This window comes from Carcharhinus amblyrhynchos, unplaced genomic scaffold (assembly GCF_965287045.1).
Source record: "Carcharhinus amblyrhynchos unplaced genomic scaffold, sCarAmb.v2.hapA scaffold_42, whole genome shotgun sequence".
Lineage (NCBI taxonomy): Eukaryota > Metazoa > Chordata > Chondrichthyes > Carcharhiniformes > Carcharhinidae > Carcharhinus > Carcharhinus amblyrhynchos.
This window is the reverse complement of record NW_027649783.1, coordinates 4,264,891-4,290,636: the sequence shown is the minus strand read 5'-3', so window position 1 is coordinate 4,290,636 and position 25,746 is coordinate 4,264,891. Positions and strand designations below refer to the sequence as shown.

The following is a 25,746-nucleotide window of genomic DNA, read 5'->3' as shown; positions in this document are numbered from 1 at the left end:
TAGCAGGTTAGTTGTAAAGACTCACATTCTAATCAGTAATCTGTAAACTGTCTGTGCTTTATATGCTCTGTCTGAGGCCAGAACTCTCCATTCACCTGACGAAGGGGCAAACCCCGAAAGCTCGTGAGTTTACAATCAAATAAATTGGTTGGACTTTATCGTGGTGTTGTGAGACTTCTTACTGTCTCTAATATGCATCAGGAAGAGCAGGATTCCAAACACCAACCCTCCTGGAACCCCACTTTAACCTAGCTCCATTCCAAATAAAAGCATTTCCCACTGCTGTGTTTCCTGTCACTCAGTCAGGTTCCTATCCATGTTCTGCTGTACCTTTTATTCTATCAGCTGGAAATGTTACCACAAATTTGCTGTGTGTCCCTTTATTTATAAAATGGTTTTTGACACTCCATGTTCACATTAACCACATTACCCTCATCAACCTTTTCTGTCACCCTCACAGAAATCTCGAGCAAGTTAAGCATGATTCCCCTTTAATAATTACATCTGTGTTTTCCTTAATTAATGCAAATTAGCACAAGTGAGTATTAATGTTATCTCCAGTTATTGTTTGGAGAATATTCCACATTGCTGAGGTTAAACTGATTGGATTCAGTTGGCTTTCCCTCACAGTCTTTTCTGAAGAAGTGTTTTTATCATTTGCAGTTCTCCAGTCCTCTGGCACCACTCATATAGTTGGCTCAGGTAGGAAACTTTTGGCCAATGCCTCTGCAGTTTCCACCCATATTTCCCTCAGTATCCATGCATCCGTCTCTTCCAGTCACAAGACACAGGAAATAAGAGCAGACATTGACCACGTGGCTCATTGATAATGTTCCTCCATTCAAGGGCACATGATGGCACATTGGTTAGCACTGCTGCCTCACAGCGTCAGGGAACCAGGTTCAATCGCAGCCCCAGTTCACTATATGGAGTTTGCACATTCTCCCCTCGTCTGTGGGACTTAGGTTGATTGGACATGCTAAATTGACCCTTAGTGTCAGGGGATTAGCAGGGTAAATATGTGGGGTTATGGGAATAGGGCTTGATGGGCTGAATGGCCTCCTTCTACATTATTGTATGATTCAATACAATTATGATTTATGTATCTTCATTGCCATACAGTGCGAAGTAAGAACAACAACCATCAGACAAAACAAAGATAGAAATCACACTATATTTCTGGTCAGTTTTCTAAAAGTCACTACATTTTCAGCATCAAAATCAGGCAAAACATTTGAAATATCAACAATTCTATGCAGGGAAAACAAATTATGAATATTGTCACACGAACCAAATTTCTGTACTTTATAGTGATGCTCACCCAAAATACAATAGCTGTGATTAAAGATCTTTGGAAGCTTGGGTAGAAAGGCCATGTAAACTTGAACTAAACCATAAATCAGCCTTCTCTAAAGATTGCAATTCAAGAATCTTTAATTCCTCATAAGGTATTCCCCTTGCCTTCCATTTTCTGATTACACATCTTTGCGCTCTCTCTCTAAGCTGTATATGTCTTTGAAAGTGTTGTTCCAAAGTGTGAGTGCAGATGCCAGATGTGGGCTTACCAGCTCCTTATAGAGTTTCAGATCTTGGGTTTCATCTCCCGCTTACTCCTCACTCTGTTGATTCCCTGAGAAACCAAAATTTGTCTATCTCAGCCTTAACTTCAATAAAATCCCTCCAGTGCAGATGGAGGCCATTTGGCCCATTGAGGCTGCACCGACTCTCTGATGTACCATCCCACCCTGAACCTGTCTCAGTAACCCCACATATTTATCCTGCTAATCCCTTAACCAATACATTTGGGAAACAAAGGGGCAATTTAGCATGGTCAATCCATTTGGAGCGTGGGAGGAAACCAACACAGGAAGGATGTGCAAACTCCACAGATTCAATCACCCAAGGTGGACTTGAACCAGGGTCCTTGGTGCTTTGAGGCAGCAATGCTAACCACAGTGCCACACCTAGTGTATTCAAAAATGGAGCATGTCAAAGAATCAAAACCGAATGAGTGCAGAAATGTATTCCTATGTCAATCCTAAATGATCTGTTCCTTACACTGAGCCAGCTTAAGCAATCTCCTAATGTCCACAAAATCAAGAATCTTGTATGTTTTAATGTTTCACCTCCCACATTTCAAAATCTCCAGTTTACTCAGACTCACATCATATGAAACCCTTTTGTCCCATGGACTAAGTTACTGCCCCTTTGTGAGTGATTGAAGCATAATGAGAAAACCCATTCCCACAGTGAGTAGTTCAGCTCTGGGATACATTGTCTGACAATGTGGTGACACAGCTTCAAGTGAGACATTCAGAAAGGAATTGGATTGTTAAATTTACACCGGCACGGTGGCACAGAACCAGGGCCCCAGGTTCAATCCCACCATGGGAGATTATATGGATTTTGCACATTCTCCCTGTGTCTGCATGGGTTTTCTCTGGGTGCTCCAGTTTCTTTCCATGGTCCAAATATGTGCAGATTGAATAGAGTAGACATGGTAGATTGTCCCTTAGTGTCTCAAGATGTGCAGGTTAAGGGGGTTAGCTATGGTACAAATATGTGAAAGATGTGCCAGGGTTGGGAACTGAACCTTCAACCCCATGTCACATGGAAAGTGCACTTGGAGTACGGTGTGCAGTTCTGGTTGCCTCACTACAGGAAGGATGTGGAAGCTATTGAGAGGGTGCAGAGGAGATTTACAAGGATGTTGCCTGGATTGGGAGGCATGCCTTATGAAGATAGGTTGAGGGAGCTAGGTCTCTTCTCCCTGGAGAGATGAAGGTTGAGAGACGACCTGATAAAGATTTATAAAATGTTGAGAGGAATAGATAGGGTGGATTCTCGGAGGCTATTTCCCAGGGCTGAAATGGTCACTACAAGAGGTCACAGGTTTAAGGTGCTGAGAAGCAAGTGCAGAGGAGATGTCAGGGGTAAGTTATTCACTCAGAGGGTGGTGAGTGAGTGGAATCGCTTGCTGAGTGTGGTGGTGGAGGCGAACTCACTGGGGTCTTTTAAAAGACTTCTGGATGAGCATATGAGATCTAATGGGATTGGGAGTTACAGATAGTTCTATGGCTTGGTAGGTATAGATGTGATCGGCGCAACTTGTGGGCCGAAGGGCCTGTTTGTGCTGTAGTGTTCTATGTTCTTTCTGAGACTCAGCACAGATACGATGGGCCGACTGACTTCCTTCTAGACTGTGGAGTTTCTATGGATCCAATGGATACTTAGCACTTCCATTTATGAAGCCAAGGATTCCATCCGCTTTCTAATGACTCTTAAAATCTCTCACTTTAAAAGGTCTCTCTGATCCTCAGTTCCATCTGAGCCTGCACACTGTTTAGAACTGGACCATTCAGTTTCTATTGCCTCTCCAACTCTTCTGTCAAAATGCAGCACTGTTCCTGAGTGTTGCACTGATAATGTATCTCTGTTACAATATCAGTGAGAGCTGAGACTGCAGCTTCTGTTTACCCAAGAGAATTTTACTGGATAAAACCAGATGTTACAAGAATTCTGTCACTGAGACATTGTCTGACCTTCTGTGTCTCACTGATCTCACTCTGTCTCTGCATATCCCTCCATCTCCTCTCATCAATTCTATATTAAGGTGGGATATTGTTGTTTAGTGCACACAACTTGTATCTTCACCTGATCAAACAGAATTCAGTTTGTGAATAATATCATTATTTCAACCACTTCTGGGTTAACCCAGGCACAGCTCTGATTGGCTGTAGCTCCCTGAATCTGGGAAACAGACACTATGAGCATCGCCAGCATTAGAGGCTTTAACAGTGACTCAGCTGGGTTATGAAAAGTGGAGTTACAAGTGGACAGAATGATGAAGAAGACATTCGGCGTGCTTGGTTTCATCAGAACATTGAATACAAGAGTTGGAATGTCTTATTGAAGTTGTATAATACATTGGCAAGGCCACACTTGGAATGCTGACTACAGTTCTGGTCACCCTATTATAGAAAGAATATTATTAAACTAGAAAGAGTACAGAAGAGATTTACTCTGCTGCTCCCTGGACTTGGTGGATTGAGTTTTAGGGAGAGGCTGGATACGCCGAGACTTTTTTTCTGGAGTGTAGGAGTCTGAGGGGTGACCTTGTAGAGGTCTAGAAAATAATGAGGGGCACAGATCAGCTAGATCATCATTTTTTTTCCCCCAAAGGTTAGGGGAGTCTAAAACTAGGGGACGCAGGTTTAAGGTGAGAAGGGAGAGATACGAAAGTGTCCAGAGGGGCAATTTTTTTCACACGGAGGATGGTGAGTGTCTGGAACAAGAAGTAGTGGGATAGGCGGATACAATATTATCTTTTAAAAAACATTTAGAGAGTTATATGGGTAAGGTGGGTATAGAGGGATATGGGCCAAATGCAGGAAATTGGGATTAATTTAGTGGTTTAAAAAAAAGGGCAGCATAGACAAATTGGGCCAAAGGGCCTGTTTCCGTGCTATGAGTCTATGAGAAGGAAGCCATTTGGCCTATCTTGTTCATGCCAGCCCGAGGACATGATGTGGAGATGCCGGCGTTGGACTGGGGTAAACACAGTAAGAAGTCTCACAACACCAGGTTAAATGCTGTTCTTTCGTCAGATGTGTGGAAGGTTCTGATCAGAGAAGGGCATGCAAAGTCACACACAGTTTACGGAATACTGATTAGAGTCTTTACAGCTAACCTGCTATTCAAGTCTTAAAGATGCAGACAATGTGAGTGGAGAGAGCATTAGATCTCCACTCACATTGTCTGCATCTTTAAGACTTGAATAGCAGGTTAGCTGTAAAGACTCACATTCCAATCAGTATTCTGTAATCTGTGTGTGCCTTTATATTCCCTTTCTGATCAGAACCATCCACACACCTGACGAGTCTGAAGACACCTAGGCATCCTTTCCAACCTCACCTTGCTGCACCCGGCCCGGAGCCATGCAGCTGAAAGCATAATGGTGATCCAAAAACTTCACACCAAAAAATCGGCAGGTTTTCCTGGCTGCCTGAAACGAAAACAAACTCTCCCTCATTATCGCTGCGAGCAGGGTTCGAACCTGCGCGGGGAAACCCCATTGGATTTCAAGTCCAACGCCTTAACCACTCGGCCACCGCAGCTCCGCATTCACCCAAATAATGTCACCTCAGTAACTTTCATATCAACTTCACCACGTAATGGAAAGCTCTGGGGAGATGTAAAGTGTGCATCTACCTTTACTTTGTATCTTTGTCTCTAACGGAGAACTCATTTGAAGTCAGAGACTTGTTTTCCTATTTCAATATCTTTTTTCATTAGAAACGAATTTCGTCCGAACAAACAGAATAAAAAATGATACCTTTATTTTAATTTCATTATTGTCAAATGTTGCGTTCGCACCGTTTTTGCCCACTCGGTTTTAAACACAGGAAGCTGTGGATAGGGATCTAAAATAAATTATGGCCGAGAATCGAAGCCGGGTCAACTGCTTGAAAGGCAGTTCGGCTCACCACTATACCTCCATCGCTCATTCTGCTTAAACAAATGTTATTTTAATCAATTATAATTACGGAACTACCTTATATGCTGTTTCATCAGGCACCAGGTATGTCCGCAGCACAGTTTGCAGACTGAACCTGTTTTGTCTCGTTTTTCAGGGCAGTTTATGCCGCCTTTTTATTATTGTTTCGGACTGGGAAATCATTAATTAGTTTTGAAGCCTGTTCTTTCATCTAACAACTGAAAGCAAATTGAAACTGGATTCTCCATTAGAAACACAGTGATGATAAGAATCTTTAGTGAATTTTATTTCAGGAATGTCCACCTACTGTTGGGACCTGCGATAACTAATTAAATAAATCACCACTCTGATGGTCAGGAACTGACCCTTGGTCAAATGCTCTCACAGTCACCACTCCATCACCATCGCTCACCTGGCTCTGTCACCCACTCTGTAAGAAAGTCCAGCTCTGACAGTGAATCTGGTTCCCTCCAGGTCCAATCGGAGGATGGTCACAAACTGTCACTGTCAGAAACTCCATTATCAGCGAGTGTGGGATGGTTATTTAACTGGCTGTCACTGGTTGGTGAGGTTGTGATTTACTGTTACCTGTCAGTGCCGGAGAAACAAATAAAACAGGAAATCTAGAGAGTCCGAGAGCAGATAATTTGTATTTTCACCCTAAACAAACACAGTGACGTCTGTAATCACTATAATAACTGAAAATAAAAATAGAATTGGTTCTTGCCGCGGAATCTGGTTAACAGATGTGGTTCTTCACCACATGGACTGCAGCTGTTCCAGAAGGCAGCTCACCCCCACCTTCCCAAGGGTAATTAGGGATGGGTAATAAATGCTGACCCAGACAGAGACACCCACATTCCATGAATGAATTGAAAGACAATCTGCGGGGAGCGGCCCTCAGAGTGTTTAACAGTTACTGAGGTGAAAAACTCTAACTAACCCCCTGGAATCCGGAGCAAAGGCCGGAAGGAGGAGAAATTCCGTCCTGGGACCTTCCATTGGGTGAAAGTTTTGTCCTGTGAATGTGTCGATGTGAATATTGTGGAAGAGAGAGTGTATGAAAGGAGCGGGCGGGTCAGACTAATCCAACTGTGTTTGTGTGTCTGTTCTGATCATGAGATCTCCGAGTCTCTCTTGGGGAAAATAAAACGATTTTTCAATCAAAGATTGCCCCTAATCCCCCTGCTGAGCCCCAGAGGGAGATTTCAAGGCAATTGTTTCGCTAAATGGAAGATTTGAGTGGAAAAGTAGAGAACATGTCAGCTATCGCGTGTGAGAGCGGGATCAGTGCAGCAGGAAAACGGGTTTCAGTGGAAAACGGAGTCCTCAGTTCGAGTGAAACCTTTTCAACAGCAAACATTGGAGTGTCAGAGACATGAAGGGTGTGAGCTGGATGTGTGGAGAGGCGGAATTTGATTGGAATGGGAGAGTTTGTGAGGAGAGAGAAACACAGAGAGGCTGGAGGAGCCGGGAGCTGACAGCAGCTTGTCTCTGCTCCGTCCGCCCTCTGCCTTTAAGTTGCTCTGTGCCGCCACCACTGGTTTCATTCCGGATCCAGTTCTGACTCTCCTGGCCCAGATTTTCCAGCCACTCTCGGATATGACTGAAACTGCAGCCGCCCAAACGGCTCCTCCAGCCGCTCCCGCTCAGGTGAAGTCTCCCAGGAAGAAGAAGGCGGCTCCCCGATCTGCCGCTCCCAAGTTAGGCGAGCAGATCCTCAAGGTGGTGGCGGCTTGCAGCGATCGCAAGGGGATGTCCCTGGCCGCCATCAAGAAAGCTTTGGCCGGCAGCGGAGTGGATGTGGGGAAGCGCGGCTCCCAGATCAGGTTAACTATCAAGAGGAAGGTGGAGAAAGGCTCTCTGGTGCAGACAAAGGGACAGGGCGCCTCCGGCTCCTTCAAACTGGCTAAGAGGGAAAGGCCGGGCAAAATGGGAAAGAAGGTGAAGAAAGCCACAGGCAAGAAATCTTTCGTGAAGAAAACAGCGGCCAAGAAGGTGACAAGAAAGAAAGCCGCCGCCAAGAAACCCGCAGCCAAGAAAACTCCAATGAAGAAAACTCCAGTGAAGAAAACTCCAGTGAAGAAAACTCCAGTGAAGAAAACTCCAGTGAAGAAAACAAGCAGCAAGAAGGCGGCAACTCCAAAAAAGGCGCTGAAGAAAGCAGCCCTGAAGAAAAAGTCTCCTGTGAAGAAGGTCACGGGCGGAAAGTCGGTCAAAAAAGTGACTAAAGCGAAGGCCAATCCCAAAGGGAAAGCAGCAAAAGCGAAGAAAGCCTCAGGAAAGAAGTGAAACAACCCGAGAGCAAATTGGAAACCTCTGAAACCCCCCAAAGGCTCTTCTCAGAGCCACCCACATCTCTCAGGAAAGAGCTGATCCCGCAAGAAAATGATTCCTGTCCCGCGGGGCCCGGCTCATTCTCAACAGAGATCATTTCAAATTCAGACTAAAGCAAAACAACTGCAGATGCTGAATTTCACTGAGAATTTCACATTTGTTCAATCGCCACTTTCTCTCAGAATAAAGCTGTCTGGTAGATTCAGTGTGAGACAGGAACACTGGCGGCGAAACACCGCATTCCCCACTCATTTTTAATCCAATCCCTGCAGTGAGGCCAATCGGCCCATCGAGTCTGCACCGACCCACAATCCAGATCCCCCATTCCCCTATTTATTGACCCTACTTCCCCCCTGACACTCCGGGACAATTTAGCATGAGCCAATCAACCTCACACCCACCGGGGGGAAACCGGAGCACCCGGAGGGAGCCCAGGGAGAATGTGGAAACTCCACACAGACAGTGACCTCAGCCGGGAATCGAACCCAGGTTCCTGGCGCTGGGAGACGGCAGTTCTCAGCCCAAAAGTCAGTGTCAGGAGTGGGAATCGAACCCACGCCTCCAGAGGAGACTGCGACCTGAACGCAGCGCCTTAGACCGCTCGGCCATCCTGACTCCCTTCACTTTAACACAGGGAGATTTCCCCCAAACACCTTCAATAAAGTGTTTGGAAACAGCTGGAAGCGGATGTGGGGGAGGATGTTACTGAGGGAGATTCTTGCTATAGAATAGACTGTGTTTGGGTGGGAATATTACTGACTGGCAATTATAACAGGAGCAGGTTTAAAAACACAAAAGGACAAAGTCACCACCCGAAACCTTAACTCTGTCTCTCTCTCTCTTCACAAAAGCTGCCGGATTATTTGCAGCATTTTCTGTTTCGATTCCAGATTTCAAAGCTCCGGGTTTGTGGAAACTCTTGAGTGTGAAGGGCGGCTCTGGAAGGGTTTGTGGGGGGAGCTGGCTTTCGTTTCCATTCTTAATAAACGGGTTGAAATTGGCGGTTGCAGAAACTGGAGGTGGAGCTGAAAGATCAGGGGCCGTTCTGTGTGTGTGTGTGTGTGTGTGTGTCAGGCCGGCTCTCTCCTCCCTCCCGCTCTGGGTTGAATCTTCACTCTGTCTCCTCCCCCCTCTCTGCTCTCACTCCGCCTTTCTCAGTCAGGTCGGGGCGGCCTGTATAAAAGGAGCCTGAAAGAGTTCCTCTCTCTCAGATTGGGCAGTGATCGGAGTGAAGAATCCATCATGTCTGGCAGAGGGAAAGGAGGCAAAGGACTGGGGAAAGGCGGAGCCAAGCGGCACCGCAAAGTGCTCCGTGATAATATCCAGGGCATCACCAAACCAGCAATCCGCCGCCTGGCTCGCCGTGGCGGGGTCAAGCGGATCTCGGGCTTGATCTATGAGGAGACTCGCGGGGTGCTGAAGGTTTTCCTGGAGAATGTGATCAGGGATGCGGTCACCTACACTGAACACGCCAAGCGCAAGACGGTCACTGCCATGGATGTGGTGTACGCTCTGAAACGCCAGGGCCGCACTCTCTATGGATTCGGCGGCTGAACAACTCGACCCTTTTCCAGCCAACACACAACAAAGGCTCTTTTCAGAGCCACTCACCGCCTCACAGAGAGAGCAGTGACCTGGGGACGGGGGGGAGCTGGGACAGGCTACTCAGTGTTTGAGATGCAGCTTTGCTTTGTTTAGGTTCCGGTGCCGGGAAATCACCCAATTGAACATTTCATTTGGAGCAGGATTGTTGTTGAAATGTTTCAGTGGATTGTCTCAGCAGCCCCCAGTTGACATGTGCCCTGAGTGAAAGGCCACCTCACTCCCTGTCTAATCACTCAGTGTTTGGATAGAGTTTCTAAAAGCTTTCTCTGGAATAGCGGGAGTTTAGGAGCAGCAGCCGGTGAATCGTTCACTGGAACCAGTGCCTGTTGTGATGCTATTTGCCCCCCAGACGGTTGTTTCCTGCACTGAAGCTGACAGGCTTTGGGAAACTGCTGAGTTTCCGCTCAGTCATTCACAAAACCCGCAATTCCCGCAGTTTGAGCCGCTCCAACCCCCAGCCTGCTTCTGATTGGCCATCCTCTCCGCATCTGAACCAATCGCACAGCATCGAATGTGAACATTGAGCCAATCATTGGCTTCGACTGTTAACCGGCAGGAATTTTGAATGGGGGGAAATGGCGCCAATTTCAGCGCGGGAAAGGGAATGGAGACAAATTCTTAACTTCTCAACAAGAATAACATCTCTATTAATATTCTGCTGTAAGATTATTTTACAAAGAGCTTTCATTTGTGAACATTTGTCCGCGGCAAACGGCTCCATTCAGAAATGTCAAACGGGACAAATATGAATTCACTCTCTGTAACAAACAACAGACTCAATCCCTTTCACACCGGCTTCAGGGGGACACAGAGAAGACACAGATTTCTCATTCTTTCCCCTGAAAGCGGCACAAGCCACAGGCGGAGGGGAAATCTGAATGGGCTGCAGAGGGAAGGGACAGGGATCGAGTGGAACAGCGGGAGATTCTGGGAATGAACAGCCCAGAGAGCGGGGAAAGGGTCTAAAACACCAAGTGGAGGGAGATGGATTTCAAATCTTCAATGTTTCTGGTAATTAAGGACGGAATGAAGTCTTATTTTATACAAACCGTTGTTTCCTGCACAGAAAATGGAGTAATTTCTGGAAGGGGCGGTGAAGTAAACAAGTCAGACAATCAGAACCAGAAATCCACCGAGCTGCTGATCCGCAAACTGCCCTTCCAGCGCCTGGTGCGAGAGATCGCTCAGGACTTCAAGACAGACCTGCGCTTCCAGAGCTCGGCCGTCATGGCCCTGCAGGAGGCCAGCGAGGCTTACCTGGTGGGGCTCTTTGAGGACACCAACCTGTGCGCCATCCACGCCAAGCGAGTCACCATCATGCCCAAAGACATCCAGCTGGCCCGCCGCATCCGCGGGGAACGCGCCTAAAACCCCGGCTTCAGCACCAAGAACAACAACGGCTCTTTTCAGAGCCACCAACTCGGCAAATGAAAGAGCTGCCATCTCCTGTTAACCAATCTAGTCTTTCAATTCCCGGCACAGAATCTTCCCAGGACTCTGAAACCTCTCCATCTTACAATTAACTCTCCGTTACATTGAGGTTCTACAAACGTCTGATGGAGAATTGCTGGATTACAAACTATGCCGTTAATCATTTTCCCGGAATTAATTTTAAAGTGGTTTTATTAGACATGCGATCATTTCAGCTGCGTACGAATAATTCCGCAAATCTAATTTCTCCTGAAATGTTTCTAGTGATAGCATGAGGTGCAAAATGATGTCCATGTGTCGAGTATGAAACGTATCTGAAACAGTAAGCCACTCCGATAGTCATTACAGAAACACTTCCACATTAGGACAGACATTTCACCTGAAAATAAAAGAGCTATTGAGTGGCTCTGAAAACCGATGGGTTACTAATGAATTTTAAAACAATTACATTGGAAATCGGATCATTTCAGTTCACTGGGACGGTTTCCCCAAGAAACAGCAGAAACTTATATTAAAATTTTGTATGTGTCAATAGTAGGGATTGATAGAACAATGCGGGAAACAGCTGGACTGTGAATAGCAGTGCAGAATCTGACCGATAGACACCAGGCCGCCCTTTTCCAGATAAAGTGAGTGGCTCTGAAAAGAGCCTTTGGGTTATCAGATGAAAGAATGGCCGCTTCACTTGCTCTTGCTGGAGACGGCGGAGGTTTTCTTGGGCAGCAGCACGGCCTGGATATTAGGCAGCACCCCGCCCTGAGCGATGGTCACCCCTCCCAGCAGCTTGTTGAGCTCCTCGTCGTTGCGGACGGCCAGCTGCAGGTGTCTGGGGATGATGCGGGTCTTCTTGTTGTCCCGGGCCGCGTTCCCGGCCAGCTCCAGGATTTCAGCGGTCAGATACTCGAGCACAGCAGCCAGATAGACCGGGGCTCCGGCACCCACACGCTCAGCATAGTTGCCCTTTCTCAGGAGCCTGTGAACACGGCCCACCGGGAACTGCAGTCCAGCCCGGGAGGAGCGAGACTTGGCCTTGGCCCGAACTTTCCCGCTGCTCTTTCCTCTTCCAGACATTTCCCCAATCTCCCAAAGCCTTTCACAAAGAATGCTGAAATCCACTCCCTTTCGCTTCTCTTCTAGCTCCGGGAGGAATGGAGGGCCCACATTGCTGATTGGTCACTTTGTTGCTACCTCTCAGCATCTTGTCCATATGACCAATCAGAAATCTGCTGAACTGACCAATCCGGAGCCTCCACGGAGTGAGGGCGGAAAAGCCCAAATTCTCAGCTTCCCACCGATTTCATTTCAAATTGGAAAAGTCCCCAAAGGGGAAAAGAACAAATCCCTTTGGGAAATTATTCTGATCGGGAATGGAGAATCTCCCTTTCTCTCCTTCCCCAGTCTAGAGTTAACCTGGATCCGGCAGTTTCTCATTTTCACTCTGGGTTTATCTGAAAACTTATTGTTCAATTTTGGAAAGTTCCGATATATTTATGAAACAGAAATACATTTCACACAAAACCCCATCAATAATTAACTATCTAACAACAGCGTTTAAAACATCAGCCTGTCTTTGCACCATTTCACATTTTATCCCGAGTTGCAGATTTGATTTCAGAACTCGGGATCCGTTCGGGGTTAATCTCGGCCCCTTTTTAAAACTCTCAAACCAGAAAGTGACATTGACATCGTTTTGTAAGTGGACGGGATGTTGTCCATATTTGTCGGGTCTGAGGGTTCCTGTACAACCGGGGTTTGTGGGGAATAAGCTGATCGAATATTGAGACCGAACTGGAAACTTTGCACTCTCCCCGTGTCCGCTCCGCTTTCTTCCTACAGCGGAAAAATATGGGGGTTGGGTGGATTGGCTGTGTAATTTGCTCCCAGTGTCAGACGGATTAATAGGATAAATATGTGGGTTTACAAGGAACGGGTGACGTATTGTCGGTACAAACCCGATGAGCCAAACAGCCTCCTACTCTGAAAGGATTCAACGAATCTGACACATTCACTACACTGGCGCAAGCTGTCTGTGTCTGTCCGCCTGTCATCCACCATCCTCCCACTGAATTTCAGACACACAATCACTGAATGGGGCCCGGAACTCCTCTTTTATAGACCAAAGCACAGGCCTATGCTAATGAAGGATGGCTGCAAGCCCTGTTCCCATTGGTTCATTCACACGGATGGCAATTCGTCATCCTGTCTCTGATTGGTTAGTGTAGATACCCAATCACATTGGTTGCTGCTCAAACCCACAAACTCTCTCAGTTTTCAATCCGTCCTTTCCCCTTGTCCGGCCCCATCCACCCAAACCCCCCTGACTCTCTCACTCCCTCTGCCACACCAGCACATTCTCTCTGCTGCTAATCCCACATCACTCTATCAGACTGCTGATACTCTTCATACATTTCCCCTTCCTCACCAGCACCAACTGCTCCGCTTTACTTCCCCGCCCATCACCGGGAGCTGGCAGGACAGAGTATCTGGGCTCAGACAGGGGTTATTGCGAGAGTTACTGGGCGGGTTAAAGGGGAATAAGTTTGATGAGCAGCAGCCACAAGTCCCACATGTGACACTAACAGTGTGGCTAAAACAGAAAACTGACTGAGAGAAGGAGTGGAATAAGAATTGGACATTACTGACTACAAGGTGTTCAGAGAGGATTAGAGAAACAATCCCGGAGGGTGATTTACTGTTCAACACAATTCGAGTGCTTGGGAACGGGGTGGGGTGGGGTGGCATTGAGGGATCAGAAACAAAATCTATTTGGTGCCAGTTAAAGGATTTCTGTGTGAGATTTCATTGCACACTTTAACTTCTGACAGGTGGGTAGGTTTTTAATCTGTGTATATCAGTCTTTGGTATAAGGGTGTTGGTATTTTCCCATCATGCTGTTCTATTATTTGGAGTGTGTCTTTACCACTAATTCCCAAGGTCTCAGTTATTTGTGATGTTACAGTTCCCATTGAGGTTGATATTGCCCAGTGACCATCTTAAAGGATCACATGACAAAGGTTCACAACTGGAACTGTAACAAATTAAAGTCAACACTAACCAACAAATCAATACTTGCCCCTTAGTGTCAGGGGATTAGAAGGGTTACGGGGAAAGGGCCTGGGTTGGACTGTGATCAGTGCCGACTTGATGGGCCAAATGGCCTCCTGCACTGTAGAGATTCTATGAAACAACACTTAGTCACTAATACACTAAATAGAGATGAGACACCATCCTGCCTATCTTGACTATTAACTTATGCATATCCTTTAACATCTAATACACACTGCTAGCGATGTATGGATTGTTTATAAGTTCCTGAAACATAAATCTGGATTTCAATCTGTGCCAGTCATTTTCTGCTTTATTACAAAGGGTTTTCTTCTGTCCCTCTCTGTTTCTGGCATGGAAGGATTTCAAGAAGGTCCTGCTTTCAGTGTGTCGTAGGTCTGTGTATCTTCATACAGAATATGTTATTTGTTGCAATGTGAGTATTATTTTTCCTGTCAGTGTGAGGCAGATGTGTGTTGTACTCTGTAGCTGTTGTATTTTATGAGTAGCAATGTTTTATGCTGTTCTTGTCAATCTGCTGATTGCAAATACAGTATTCTATTTCCTATCTCTTGGTTCTTTGCTTCTATATTCAGTGACAACAAATCCAGGAAAGATGACCTGGGGAGAGGTGAAAGTCGAGGAGAAATTTGTTCACCCAGAGCTTGGTCAATCTGTGGAATTCACTACCAGAGAAAGTAGTTCAGGCCAAAGTATTGTGAGATTCACAAATAAATTTGACGTAGTTTTTCAAACTCAAGGGATCCAGGGATATGGGGGGAAGATGGGATCAGAATATTGATTCTGATGATCAGCCAAAATCAAAATGAATGCTGGAGCAGCTCCAAAGGCCAGCTTACCTACTCCTGCTTCTTTCTTCCATGTTTCTATTTTTAAACAGTTCCTAATGGTCTTATGAGAGTGAAATCAGGTTTAACAAACCTATTGGAGATCTGAGGATGCAAGTTACAGAATAGATCAGGAGTAATCAGCTGATGTGGTATATTTACATTTTCAGAAATCCTTTGATAAGTTTCCACACAAGAGGTCAATAAATATAATCAGAGCACATGGGGAATACTGGCCTGGATTGAGAACTGGTTACAGGAAAGGAAACAGAGAATAGGAATAAAAAGGTCACATCAAGTTAGCAGACAATGACAAGTAGGGTACAACAAGGATCAGTGCTCGGGCCCCAACATTCACAATCTATATCAATCATTGGGATGCAGTGATTAAAGGCAATAGTTCCAACTTTGGAGAACGCACAAAATAAGGTAGAAATGTGAGTTGTGAGGAAGAGACAAAACCTCCTCAAGGGTATTTGAAGTGGCTCGGAGAGTGGGCAACAATTTCACAGATGGAATGTAATGTGCAGAATATTCCTTAAATGATGAGAGGCTTGAAAGTGTTGAAATTCAAAAGCACTTGACTGTTCCTGTTCATGAGTTACAGAAAACTAATCTGTAGCTAGAGCAAGTAATTAAGAAGGAAAATCGAATGTAAGCCTTTATTACAAGATGGTTTGAACACAGGGGTAAATATATTTTACTGTAATTGTATAGAGTCTTGCTGAGACAGCACCTGGACTATTGTGTGCAGTATTGTTCTCCTGACCTAAAGAAAAACATGATTGCCACAGAGGAAGTGGAATGAAGGTTCACTAAATGGATTCCTTGGGTGGAGGGATTATTGTCTGAGTAAAAACAAGAAACACCAGGCGTTTATTTTCTGGCATTTAAAAGAATGAGAGGTGCTGACATTCAAACATACAACAATCTTACACGGCTCGATAGGGTAGAAGCAGGAAGAATGTTTTCCCTGGCTGGTGTGTTTGGAACCAAAGGACACAGACTCAGAATAAGGGGCAGCTCATTAGGACTGAGATGGGGAGGAATTATTTCACTGAGTGGGTGATTCTTTGGAATGATCAGTCCAATGGGCTGTGGAGTCTTACTTGTTGATTAAGTTCATGAGTGAGATGGATCGGTTTCTACATATTAGTAACATTAACGGATATGGGGATAGAGCAAGGAAATGGTGTTGAAGTGGAAAATCAGCCATAACCTCATTGTGTGACGATATGGGCTCAAAGAGCTGAATGGCCGACTCTTGCTCATAATTCACATCTTTCATTATGTTTCAGCATGGTCATCATTTTGTGACTGTAATTAATGAGAAATGAGCTCAAGGTTCTTTCTATATCCTGTCACAATGTGACTGTGGCTTCAAAAATATTAAGAAGTCTCACAACACCAGGTTAAAATCCAATAGGTTTATTTGGTAGCAAGAGCAAAAGTTAACTCCCACTGACCCGATGAAGGAGTAGCGCTCTGAAAGCTAGTGGCTTTTGCTACCAAATAAACCTGTTGGACTTTAAAGTGGTGTTGTGAGACTTCTTACTGTGTTTACCCCAGTCCAATGCCAGCATCCCCACATCATTTTAAAAATAGAGCAGAGCAGGTTCACAGCTAGTAACTGACCCCTTATTTCCCCAAAGACTTTCCACAATTGAAAAGCCATGTCAGAGATGCAGTACTCTCCACTCACTGAGAAAGCACAGCTCCAATAACATGAATGAATCTCAACAACAAAATAATATTTTGGGTTTCACTTGCCCTCAGCCACTGGAGCACAATGTGTACCATCTGTGAGACACACTGCAACTACTCAGTGAGGCTGAGTGTGGGACTCAATCTCATTGCTCCATCTCTTGTAAAGAAAGAGATTAATTTTGTGCCTGTACATACTGGACACTGTATACAAAAGACATTTTTATCATGTATTTGTCTGTCTGTTGTCAGTCTGTATGTGTGAGATTAGCTGAACATGAATTTGTGACTCAGGCACGATGTCAGTCTCCACTGTTGTATGTTTATATGGGGTTAATTCAATTCTTGAGTTTGCCATGAAGTCAACGTGAGTTTGATTTCAGTTTTGCAGTCTTCAGACTTTGAGTAACTACATGAGTGTGTGATTTATACTGTTTGTATCCATCCCGGGCACAGCAGCTCAAAGTTATTTTCCTTCTGTATCTCTGTCCTTGTGGTGCTGTGTATGACGACAGGGCTCATTCTGTAAATGTTACTTGCTGATACTGTATGAGCGTGGAGTTCATTTTGTTTCACTTTTCCTCTGATGAACGTTTGGATGTAAGAATCATTCTGTAGTTGTCATTCCCGAGTATGTTATGGAATTCCTTGTTCTTGCATCTGTCTCTTGGGAGTTTGTGAATATAGGATTAATTTTACATCTGTAATTCTCTCGTTATCTATGCGAGTGTAAGAATCAATCCTCATACAGTTGTTCATTGTGATGTATTGAAATGTGGGATACTTTTGCACTTTAAATTTACATGCATTTCAGGCACTGTATTAGAAACTATTTATTTAAATTATAATGCATTGATATTTGTTTGCCATTTGATTTAATTTATCATATGGATTTGGGTACATTTCCCAGTCATGGTTTACATTCAGTAGCTGTTTGTAAGTTGTGCAATGGTATTCAATTTCTAGTTCTGTGAATGGTAAGATTTGGATACACAGCCTGGGAATTAATTACTGCAATTTGTAGTAACAGAATTGTCATTACATCTTTCAGTTTGACTCACTGAGATTTTTGGATTGATTTACAAAATGTATCAATGGCTATATTCTGAGGTAATTAATTGCAATTTTTTTAGTATCATAACATCATTTTTTGTCTATTCTGGCTATGAATTTTTATTCAATTTGTGACCAACATGTTTTATATCTGTGAGTGGGTGTGTTTTGTTAAAATCTTGTGATTGATGTATCTGCCTGTCAGTCAAATGTAATATTGAGAAGTTTGTGCTTGACACAAAGCTCAGTGTAAATGTGTGTTGGGAGAAAGATACAAAGCAGCTTCAGGTGGATTTCGACAGGAGTAATGAGAGATTCAGAACATTGCAGATGGAATATCATGTGGAATGTGTGAGATTTTCCATTTTCGTAGAAGGAACAGATATTCAGAGTTTGTCTTCAATGCTAAGAGATTAGAAAGTGTTGATGTACTAGGGGACATGACTATACTCATTAATAAGTCACTGGAGGCTAACAAGGAAATGAAGCCGGTAATTTGGAAGGTTCATGGTACGTTGGACTTTACTGTAAGAGGATCTGAGTACAGGAGTAATGAAGCCTCGGTTTAATTGGATAGCAATGTTATTAGATTGTATCTGGAATACTGTGTGTAGTTTCAGTCCCCTCACCTTATGAAGGATATTATTGCCTCAGAGGGAGTGTAGTGACCATTCAGCAGATTTGTTCCAGGAATGGCAGGACTGTCTTATGAAGAAAACCTGAGGAAACAGGGCCTGTATTTCACTGAAAACAACAAAGTACTTAAAAGGGTAAACATGGTAGATGCAGGCGAGATGTTTCCCCTGGTTGGGAGCCTAGATACAATTTTAAGATAAGGGCAAATCCTCTTTGGACCGAGATCTGCACTTTTTTTTAACTTAACTTTGTGTACCTTTGGGATTCTGTCATTCAGAGGACTGTGGGAGTTCACACATAGTGAACAACGATGTGGACATTGACAAATTTCTAAATGCCATAAAGGGAAATTGGGGATAGAGTGGGGAAAGGGCATTGAAGGAGATGGTCAGCCATAATCAGATTGAATGGTAGTACAGGCTCAATGGGCTGAATGGCCCACTCCTGATCCTATGTCCCACATTGGCAGGGAAGGAAATTAAAAATAAATCCTCTTTTCCTGTTCAACTCTTGGATTGAAAAGTTGTCTATTACCTTGCAAACAGTGTGGGGCTGAATCCTTCTCTTTGTGACAGTGAACCCAATGAGTTGGCAGTATCTCTGTGCTCTGTGAATGATACTGGAACTGCTTTGTGTTGGAACTGGCTTGATCAAATTGTGCTTGTTCTGAGGAATCATCAGAATCCTTCAAATATCTGCCTGCAACAAGAAAAATAACTAACTAAACTGAGGAACAGATGAAATAAAAGATATAACCGCACAAACAACAATTATTAGGAACCAGGGTAAAAGGATAAACCTTCAGCACAGACAATATTTGAGATCATTTCAGTAATATACCAAACTGCTTTTACTCACTGGGTGTTTGGGACGAGTTTAAAACAATTTTGTGACATTGAGAAACAGCCCAATCCGTGCACTGCTGATTGAGTTGAGCCGTGTGGAGCAGCAGTAACTTTTGCACGGGTCAGATATCTATTTCCAGCTCCCACTTTAACCAAATATCGAAAAATAAACAAGCAGCCACTGTTTAAAGCCTCTCCTTCCCACTCCCCACCTGCTGCCCGCAGTAGATCTTGTTTGTACAGCTGCGCTCGTGGTTATTGTGCAAAAAACGAAAGAACAAAGAACAACACAGCACGGGAAGCAGGCCCTTCGGCCCAACGAGCCCACACCGCCATCTTAACAATGTGTTTTTCCTCCTCCACCCTTGACCCATGTCTAGGCTTATGGTACCCCCATTGGAACCCAGATTAAGGGGAGAATAATTTAGGGGCAATTTGTTACACCAATCAGCCTAGGAGCACATCTTTGGGGTGTGGGAGGAAACCGGAGCACCCGGAGGAAACCCACGCAACCACAGGGAGAATGCGCAAACTCCCACAGACACAGGCCCAAATCCATGTATCTGCACAGCTAGCAGTGATAGTCACTAAGCTGTTGTGGTGCCCGTCTGCTGGTCCAGTTTTGCACACACAAATGAAGCAAAGTACAAGGCCACTCTCGGAACATCCAAGAGCAGCCCACGCACGACCCACCGTGTGCATGCCCCTAGTTAGACAACAAGGTGGGCTGATGCACCTGCAGAGTAAAAGAGAAAAAACATCAACACATGTAGCATTAGATTTCCAGGGTCTTTTTCTCACTGGAGGTCTGTCACTAGTGGTGTGCCGCAGGGCTCGGTACTGGGACCTCTTCTCTTTGTAGTGTATATAAATGATTTGGAAGACGGAGAAGGTGGTGTGATCAGAAGATTTGCTGATGACACCAAGATGGCTGGATTGGTGGGCCGTGAGGAGCGGGATATTGATAGGCTGGTATATTGGGCAGATACGTGGCAAATGGAGTTTAATCCGGATAAATGTGAGGTGATGCATTTTGGCCGGAATAATGTAGGGGGGAGTTATATGATAAAGGGTAAGCCTGTAAGGAGTATAGAATCGCAGCGAGACCTGGGGGTGCAAGTGCACAAGTCTTTGAAGGTGGCAGTGCAAGTGGAGAGTGTGGTGAAGGAAGCCTATGGTATGTTAGCCTTTATAGGAAGGGGTATAGAATATAAGAGCTGGAGTCTAATGTTGCAGTTGTACAGAACGTTGGTTAAGCCGCATTTGGAGTACTGCGTCCAGTTCTGGTCGCCTTACTACCAGAAGGATGTGGAGACTCTGGAGAGAGTGGAGAGGAGGTTTACCAGGATGTTGCCTGGTATGGAAGGGCTGGGGTGTGAGGAAAGATTGAAGAAATTGGGGCTCTTTTCCCTTGAAAGACGCCGACTGAGGGGGGATCTAACAGAGGTATATAAGATTATGAAGGGTATAGATAGAGTAAACAGAGGTAAGCTATTTCCTATAATAGAGACACGTAGGACAAGGGGCCATGGACTTAAGGTGAGGGGGGAAGAGGTACAACACAGATATTAGAGGGAGGTTTTTCACACAGAGGGTAGTGGGGGTATGGAATGTTCTGCCAAGTAAGGTGGTGGAGGCAGGCATGCTGGAGTTGTTTAAGACTAACTTAGACAGGCACATGACTGAGTTGGAGGTGGGTGGATATAGGAGATTGTTTTAAATAAGGGTCATTAGCATTGGGGCGTCCCTGGTAATGTAAATGGGTATAGTATGATAATAATGTTTTTTCTCTTTTCATTCACAGGTTTAAGTCGGTCCACCTCGTGTCCAATGAGGGGCATACACGTGATGGGTCATACTGGGGCTGCTCTTGGTTATTCGAGATTGGCCTAGTGCTTCATGTCATTAGTGTGTGCCTAAACTGGACAAGATACTGGGCAAGACGACAGCTCAGTGACTATCGCTGATTGCTGTGCAGACACATGGATTTGGGCCGGTGTTTGTGGGAGTTTGCGCATTCTCCCCGTGCTTGCGTGGGTTTTCTCCGGGTGCTCCGGTTTCCCCCCACAGCCCAAAGATGTGCTGTTAGGCTGATTGGCAGGAATAAATTGCCCCTAAATCAGTTTCCCTCAATCTGGATGGCCATAAAACATTAGACAGGGGTCATGGGTGGAGAGGGGGACTGGTGGTGTTGAGATGGCGGCGCAGGCTTGTTGGGCTGAAGGGCCTGTTTCCCGGGCTGATTCTGTTCTTTGTAGATTTCCAGGAAAGTCCCGAGGCTCTGACCCTTATTTAAAACCATCTCCTATAACCTTCCCCCCCAGTTTCGCTCATGTGTCTATCTAAGTAAATCTTAAACAAGTCCAGTGTGCCTGCCTCCACCACCTTACTTGGCAGAGTATTCCATACCCCCACGACCCTTTGTGTGAAAAACCTCCCTCTCGCATCCAAATTATACCTCTCCCCCCTCACCCTAAGCTCCTGGCCCCTCGTGATATTTGTCTCCAATCTAGGAAAAAGCCTGCCACTGTTTACTTTATCTATACATAGAACATAGAACATAGAACATTACAGCGCGGAACAGGCCCTTCGGCCCACAATGTTGCGCCGACCAGTCTTATTTTAAAAAAAAACATTGACCCACTAATCTAAACCAATCCCTTTTCATCCATAAACCTATCCACCAATCTCTTAAACGCCCCCAAACTAGGCGCATTTACAACTGCAGCAGGCAGGGCATTCCAGTCCCTCACCACCCTCTGGGTAAAGAACCTGCCCCTGACATCCGTCCTATAACTACCCCCCCTTAATTTAAAGCCATGCCCCCTCGTGCTAGATTTCTCCATCCGAGGAAACAGGCTATCACCATCCACCCTATCTAAACCTCTAATCATCTTATATGTTTCTATAAGATCCCCTCTTAGCCGCCTTGTTTCCAGTGAAAACAACCCCAAATCCCTCAGTCTCTCCTCATAGGACCTCCCCTGCATACCAGGCAACATCCTGGTAAACCTCCTCTGCACCCTCTCCAAAGCCTCCACATCCTTCCTGTAATGTGGGGACCAGAACTGCACACAGTACTCCAAGTGCGGCCGCACCAGAGTTGTGTACAGTTGCAACATGACGCTGCGACTCCTAAATTCAATCCCCCTACCAATAAACGCCAAGACACCGTACGCCTTCTTAACAACCTTATCTACTTGATTCCCAACTTTCAGGGATCTATGTACACATACACCTAGATCCCTCTGCTCCTCCACTCTATTCAAAGTCCTCCCGTTAGCCCTATACTCAACACATCTGTTATTCCTACCGAAATGGATTACCTCACACTTCTCCGCATTAAACTCCATCCGCCACCTCGCGGCCCAGCTCTGCAACCTGTCCAAGTCACCCTGCAAACTTCGACACCCTTCCTCACAATCTACCACACCTCCGACTTTGGTGTCATCAGCAAACTTACTAATCCACCCAACTATACCCTCATCCAGATCATTAATAAAGATTACAAACAGCAGTGGCCCCAAAACAGATCCCTGAGGCACACCACTCGTAACCGAACTCCATGATGAATAATTACCATCAACCACCACCCTCTGTCTCCTATCTGCTAACCAATTCCTGATCCAGGTACCTAAATTACCACCAATCCCATACATCTGCATTTTCTGCAGAAGCATACCATGGTGAACCTTATCAAACGCCTTACTAAAATCCATATATACCACATCTACTGCCTTACCCCTATCCACCTCTTTGGTCACCTTCTCAAAGAACTCAATAAGGTTAGTAAGGCACGACCTTCCCGCTACAAAACCATGCTATCTCTAATCAATTCATTACTCTCCAAATAACTATAAATCCTATCCCTAATAATTCTTTCTAAAACCTTGCCCACTACAGAAGTAAGACTCACTGGTCTATAATTCCCAGGGAAGTCTCTGCTCCCCTTCTTAAACAATGGGACAACATTCGCTGTCCTCCAATCTTCCGGTACTATACCAGAGACCAACGACGACCTGAAGATCAGAGCCAGTGGCTCTGCAATCACCTCTCTTGCCTCCCATAGAATCCTAGGGTAAATTCCGTCTGGACCAGGGGACTTATCTATTTTCAACCCATCTAGAATATCCAACACATCCTCTGTATCAACTACAATACTTTCTATTTTACACCCCTTCACCCCAGTGACCTCCTCAGCTATATTCATATCGTCCTGCGTGAACACCGAAGAGAAATAATGGTTCAATGCCTCTCCAATCTCTTCCGGTTCCACACACAACTTCCCCCTACTGTCTGTAACTGGCCCTAATCTTGCCCTAACCAACCTTCTGTTCTTGACATACCTATAGAACGCCTTAGGATTCTCCTTAATCCTATCAGCCAAAGTCATCTCATGCCCTCTTCTAGCCCTTCTTAACTCCCTCTTCAACTCCCTCCTAGCCAATCTAAAGCTTTCTACTGCACTACCCGAGCCCTCAAGCCTCATCCGAACATAAGCCTCCTTCTTCTTCCTAACCAACAAATCAACTTTTTTTGTGCACCACGGTTCCCTAGCCCTACCAATTCCTCCTTGCCTGACAGGGACATACCTATCACAGACCCACAGTAGCTGCTCCTTGAAAAAACTCCACATTTCAGACGTTCCTAGTCCCTGTAATCTCCTAGTCCAACCAATGCTTCCTAATTCTCTCCTAATGGCCTCATAATTACCCTTCCCCCAGCTAAAACTACTGACCCGAGGTTCATGCCTATCCCTTTCCATCACTAAGGTGAACGTAACCGAATTGTGGTCACTATCACCAAAAAGCACACCAACTTCCAAGTCTAGCACCTGGTCTGGCTCATTTCCCAGCACCAAGTCCAATATAGCCTCACCTCTAGTTGGCCTATCTACATATTGAGTCAAAAAACCTTCCTGCACACTTTGAACAAAAACTGACCCCTCTAACGAGCTAGAGCTATAGCAATTCCAATCAATGTTAGTAAAGTTAAAATCCCCCATAACAATTACCCTATTACTTTCACTCCTAACCAGGATCGTCTCTGCAATCCTTTCCTCAACCTCTCTAGAACTTTTTGGAGGTCTATAAAAGACTCCCAACAGGGTGACCTCTCCTCTCCTATTTCTAATTTCTGCCTATACTACCTCAACAGACAAGTCCTCATTAAACTTCCTCTCTGACACTGTGATATAGTCCTTGACCAATAATGCTACTCCACCCCCCCTTCTACCTCCTTCTCTACTCCGACTAAAGCACTTGTACCCCGGCACCTGCAACATCCATTCCTGACCCTGCTCTATCCACGTCTCTGAAATGGCCACAACATCAAAGTCCCAGGTACTGGTCCACGCTGCAAATTCATCCACTTTATTGTGAATACTCCTCGCGTTAAAGTATATACATTTCAAACCTCGCTCCGCCCCACCCCCACAATGCCGTGCAATGCCGTCCCCTTCTATGCCCCCCTCACTTTCACCCCCTCTACCCAGGATCATTATTTTATACCCTTCATTATTTTATACACCACTATCAGATTCCCACTTAATCTCCGTCTTTCTAAGGAAAAGAGCCCCACTTTACCCAATCTTTCCTCATAACCCAGTTCGTCCATACCAGGCAGCATCCTGGTAAACCTCCTCTGCACTCTCTCCAGGGTCTCCACGTCCTTCCGGTAGTAAGGTGACCAGAACTGGATGCAGTACTCCAAATGCGGTCGAGCGAACGTTCTGTACAACTGTAGCATTAGACGCCAGTTCTTGTACTCTATACCCCTTCCTAAAAAGGCTAGCATACCATAAGCTTTCTTCGCAACCTCCTCCATCTGTGTTGTCGCCTTCAGAGGCACTTGCACTCCCAGGTCCCTCTGCATTTCTATACTCTTTATAGGTCTACCTTTTATCATGTAACTCCCCTCTACATTATTCCTTCCAAAATGCATCACCTTGCATTTATCAGGATTAAATTCCATCTGCCATTTATCTGCCCAATATACCAGCCTATCTATATCCTGCGGTGTCACCCGACACTCCGCCTCACTATCCGCCAATCCTGCCATTTTTGTGTCATCTGCAAACTTGCTGATCACACCACGTACACCCACTTCCAAGTCATTTACGTATATTACAAATAGAAAAGGTCCCAGTAATGAGCCCTGCACCACACCACTGGTGACAGACCTCCAGCTAGAAAAGGACCCTTCCACTACTACTCTCTGTCTCCTGTTGCCTCGCCAGTTTTCAATCCATCTAGATACCTGTCCCTGTATCCCATGAGCCTTAACCTTTTCAACCAACTTAACAAGAGGGACTTTGTCAAACGCCTTACTGAAATCCATATAGACGACATCAACGGCTCATCCTTCGTCAACCATTTTTGTCACCTCCTCAAAAAATTCTACCAGATTCGTAAGGCAAAACCTCCCCTGAACAAAGCCATGCTGCGTAATCCTAATCAGATCGCAACGCTCCAAATGCGTATACATCCTATCCCTAAGCATTTTTTCCAACAACTTTCCTACCACTGACGTCAAACTCACCAGCCTATAATTACCAGGGTTATCCCTACTGCCCTTTTTAAACAGCGGTACCACATTAGCTATACTCCAGTCCTCTGGGACCTCACCTGTGTCCAAAGAAGAGACAAAGATTTGCGACAGAGGCCCAGCAATTTCATCTCTCACCTCCTTCAGCAGCCTGGGATAAATGCCATCAGGCCCCGGAGCTTTATCAGTTTTTATGCTG

The 25,746-nt window shown here is 45.2% G+C and overlaps 3 protein-coding genes and 2 non-coding genes across 5 annotated transcripts; 2 read left to right on the top strand and 3 right to left on the bottom strand.

The window, feature by feature from the left end:
- Positions 1 to 5,035: 5,035 nt before the first annotated feature.
- Positions 5,036 to 5,117, bottom strand: trnas-uga (transfer RNA serine (anticodon UGA)). Its single transcript has one exon. It is a non-coding gene; the product is annotated as a tRNA-Ser (tRNA).
- A 1,974-nt stretch (positions 5,118 to 7,091) lies between these two features.
- LOC145335885 (histone H1-like) lies at positions 7,092 to 7,789 on the top strand. The gene has a single exon (XM_080181617.1). The coding sequence runs from the start codon at positions 7,100 to 7,102 to the stop codon at positions 7,787 to 7,789; it is 690 nt and encodes a 229-aa protein (XP_080037743.1). The 5' UTR covers positions 7,092 to 7,099.
- Positions 7,790 to 8,366: 577 nt separating this feature from the next.
- On the bottom strand, positions 8,367 to 8,449 carry trnal-cag (transfer RNA leucine (anticodon CAG)). The gene has a single exon. It is a non-coding gene; the product is annotated as a tRNA-Leu (tRNA).
- Positions 8,450 to 9,076: 627 nt separating this feature from the next.
- Positions 9,077 to 10,807, top strand: LOC145335853 (histone H3-like). Its single transcript, XM_080181581.1, has 2 exons — positions 9,077 to 9,221; positions 10,506 to 10,807. Exons 1-2 carry the CDS (start codon positions 9,077 to 9,079, stop codon positions 10,805 to 10,807), a joined length of 447 nt encoding a protein of 148 aa, XP_080037707.1.
- A 744-nt stretch (positions 10,808 to 11,551) lies between these two features.
- LOC145335852 (histone H2A.J) lies at positions 11,552 to 11,941 on the bottom strand. Its single transcript, XM_080181580.1, has one exon. It carries the CDS (start codon positions 11,939 to 11,941, stop codon positions 11,552 to 11,554), a length of 390 nt encoding a protein of 129 aa, XP_080037706.1.
- Positions 11,942 to 25,746: the final 13,805 nt, after the last annotated feature.

What these genes read in the sequence shown, in the direction of transcription:
- LOC145335885 (XM_080181617.1), top strand. Translation starts at nt 7,100, where the DNA reads ATGACTGAAACTGCAGCCGCCCAAACGGCTCCTCCAGCCGCTCCCGCT.
- LOC145335853 (XM_080181581.1), top strand. Translation starts at nt 9,077, where the DNA reads ATGTCTGGCAGAGGGAAAGGAGGCAAAGGACTGGGGAAAGGCGGAGCC. An exon ending in CGGGGTCAAGCGGATCTCGG is followed by an intron (nt 9,222 to 10,505) that starts GCTTGATCTATG and finishes TTTCCTGCACAG; the next exon opens with AAAATGGAGTAATTTCTGGA.
- LOC145335852 (XM_080181580.1), bottom strand. Translation starts at nt 11,941, where the DNA reads ATGTCTGGAAGAGGAAAGAGCAGCGGGAAAGTTCGGGCCAAGGCCAAG.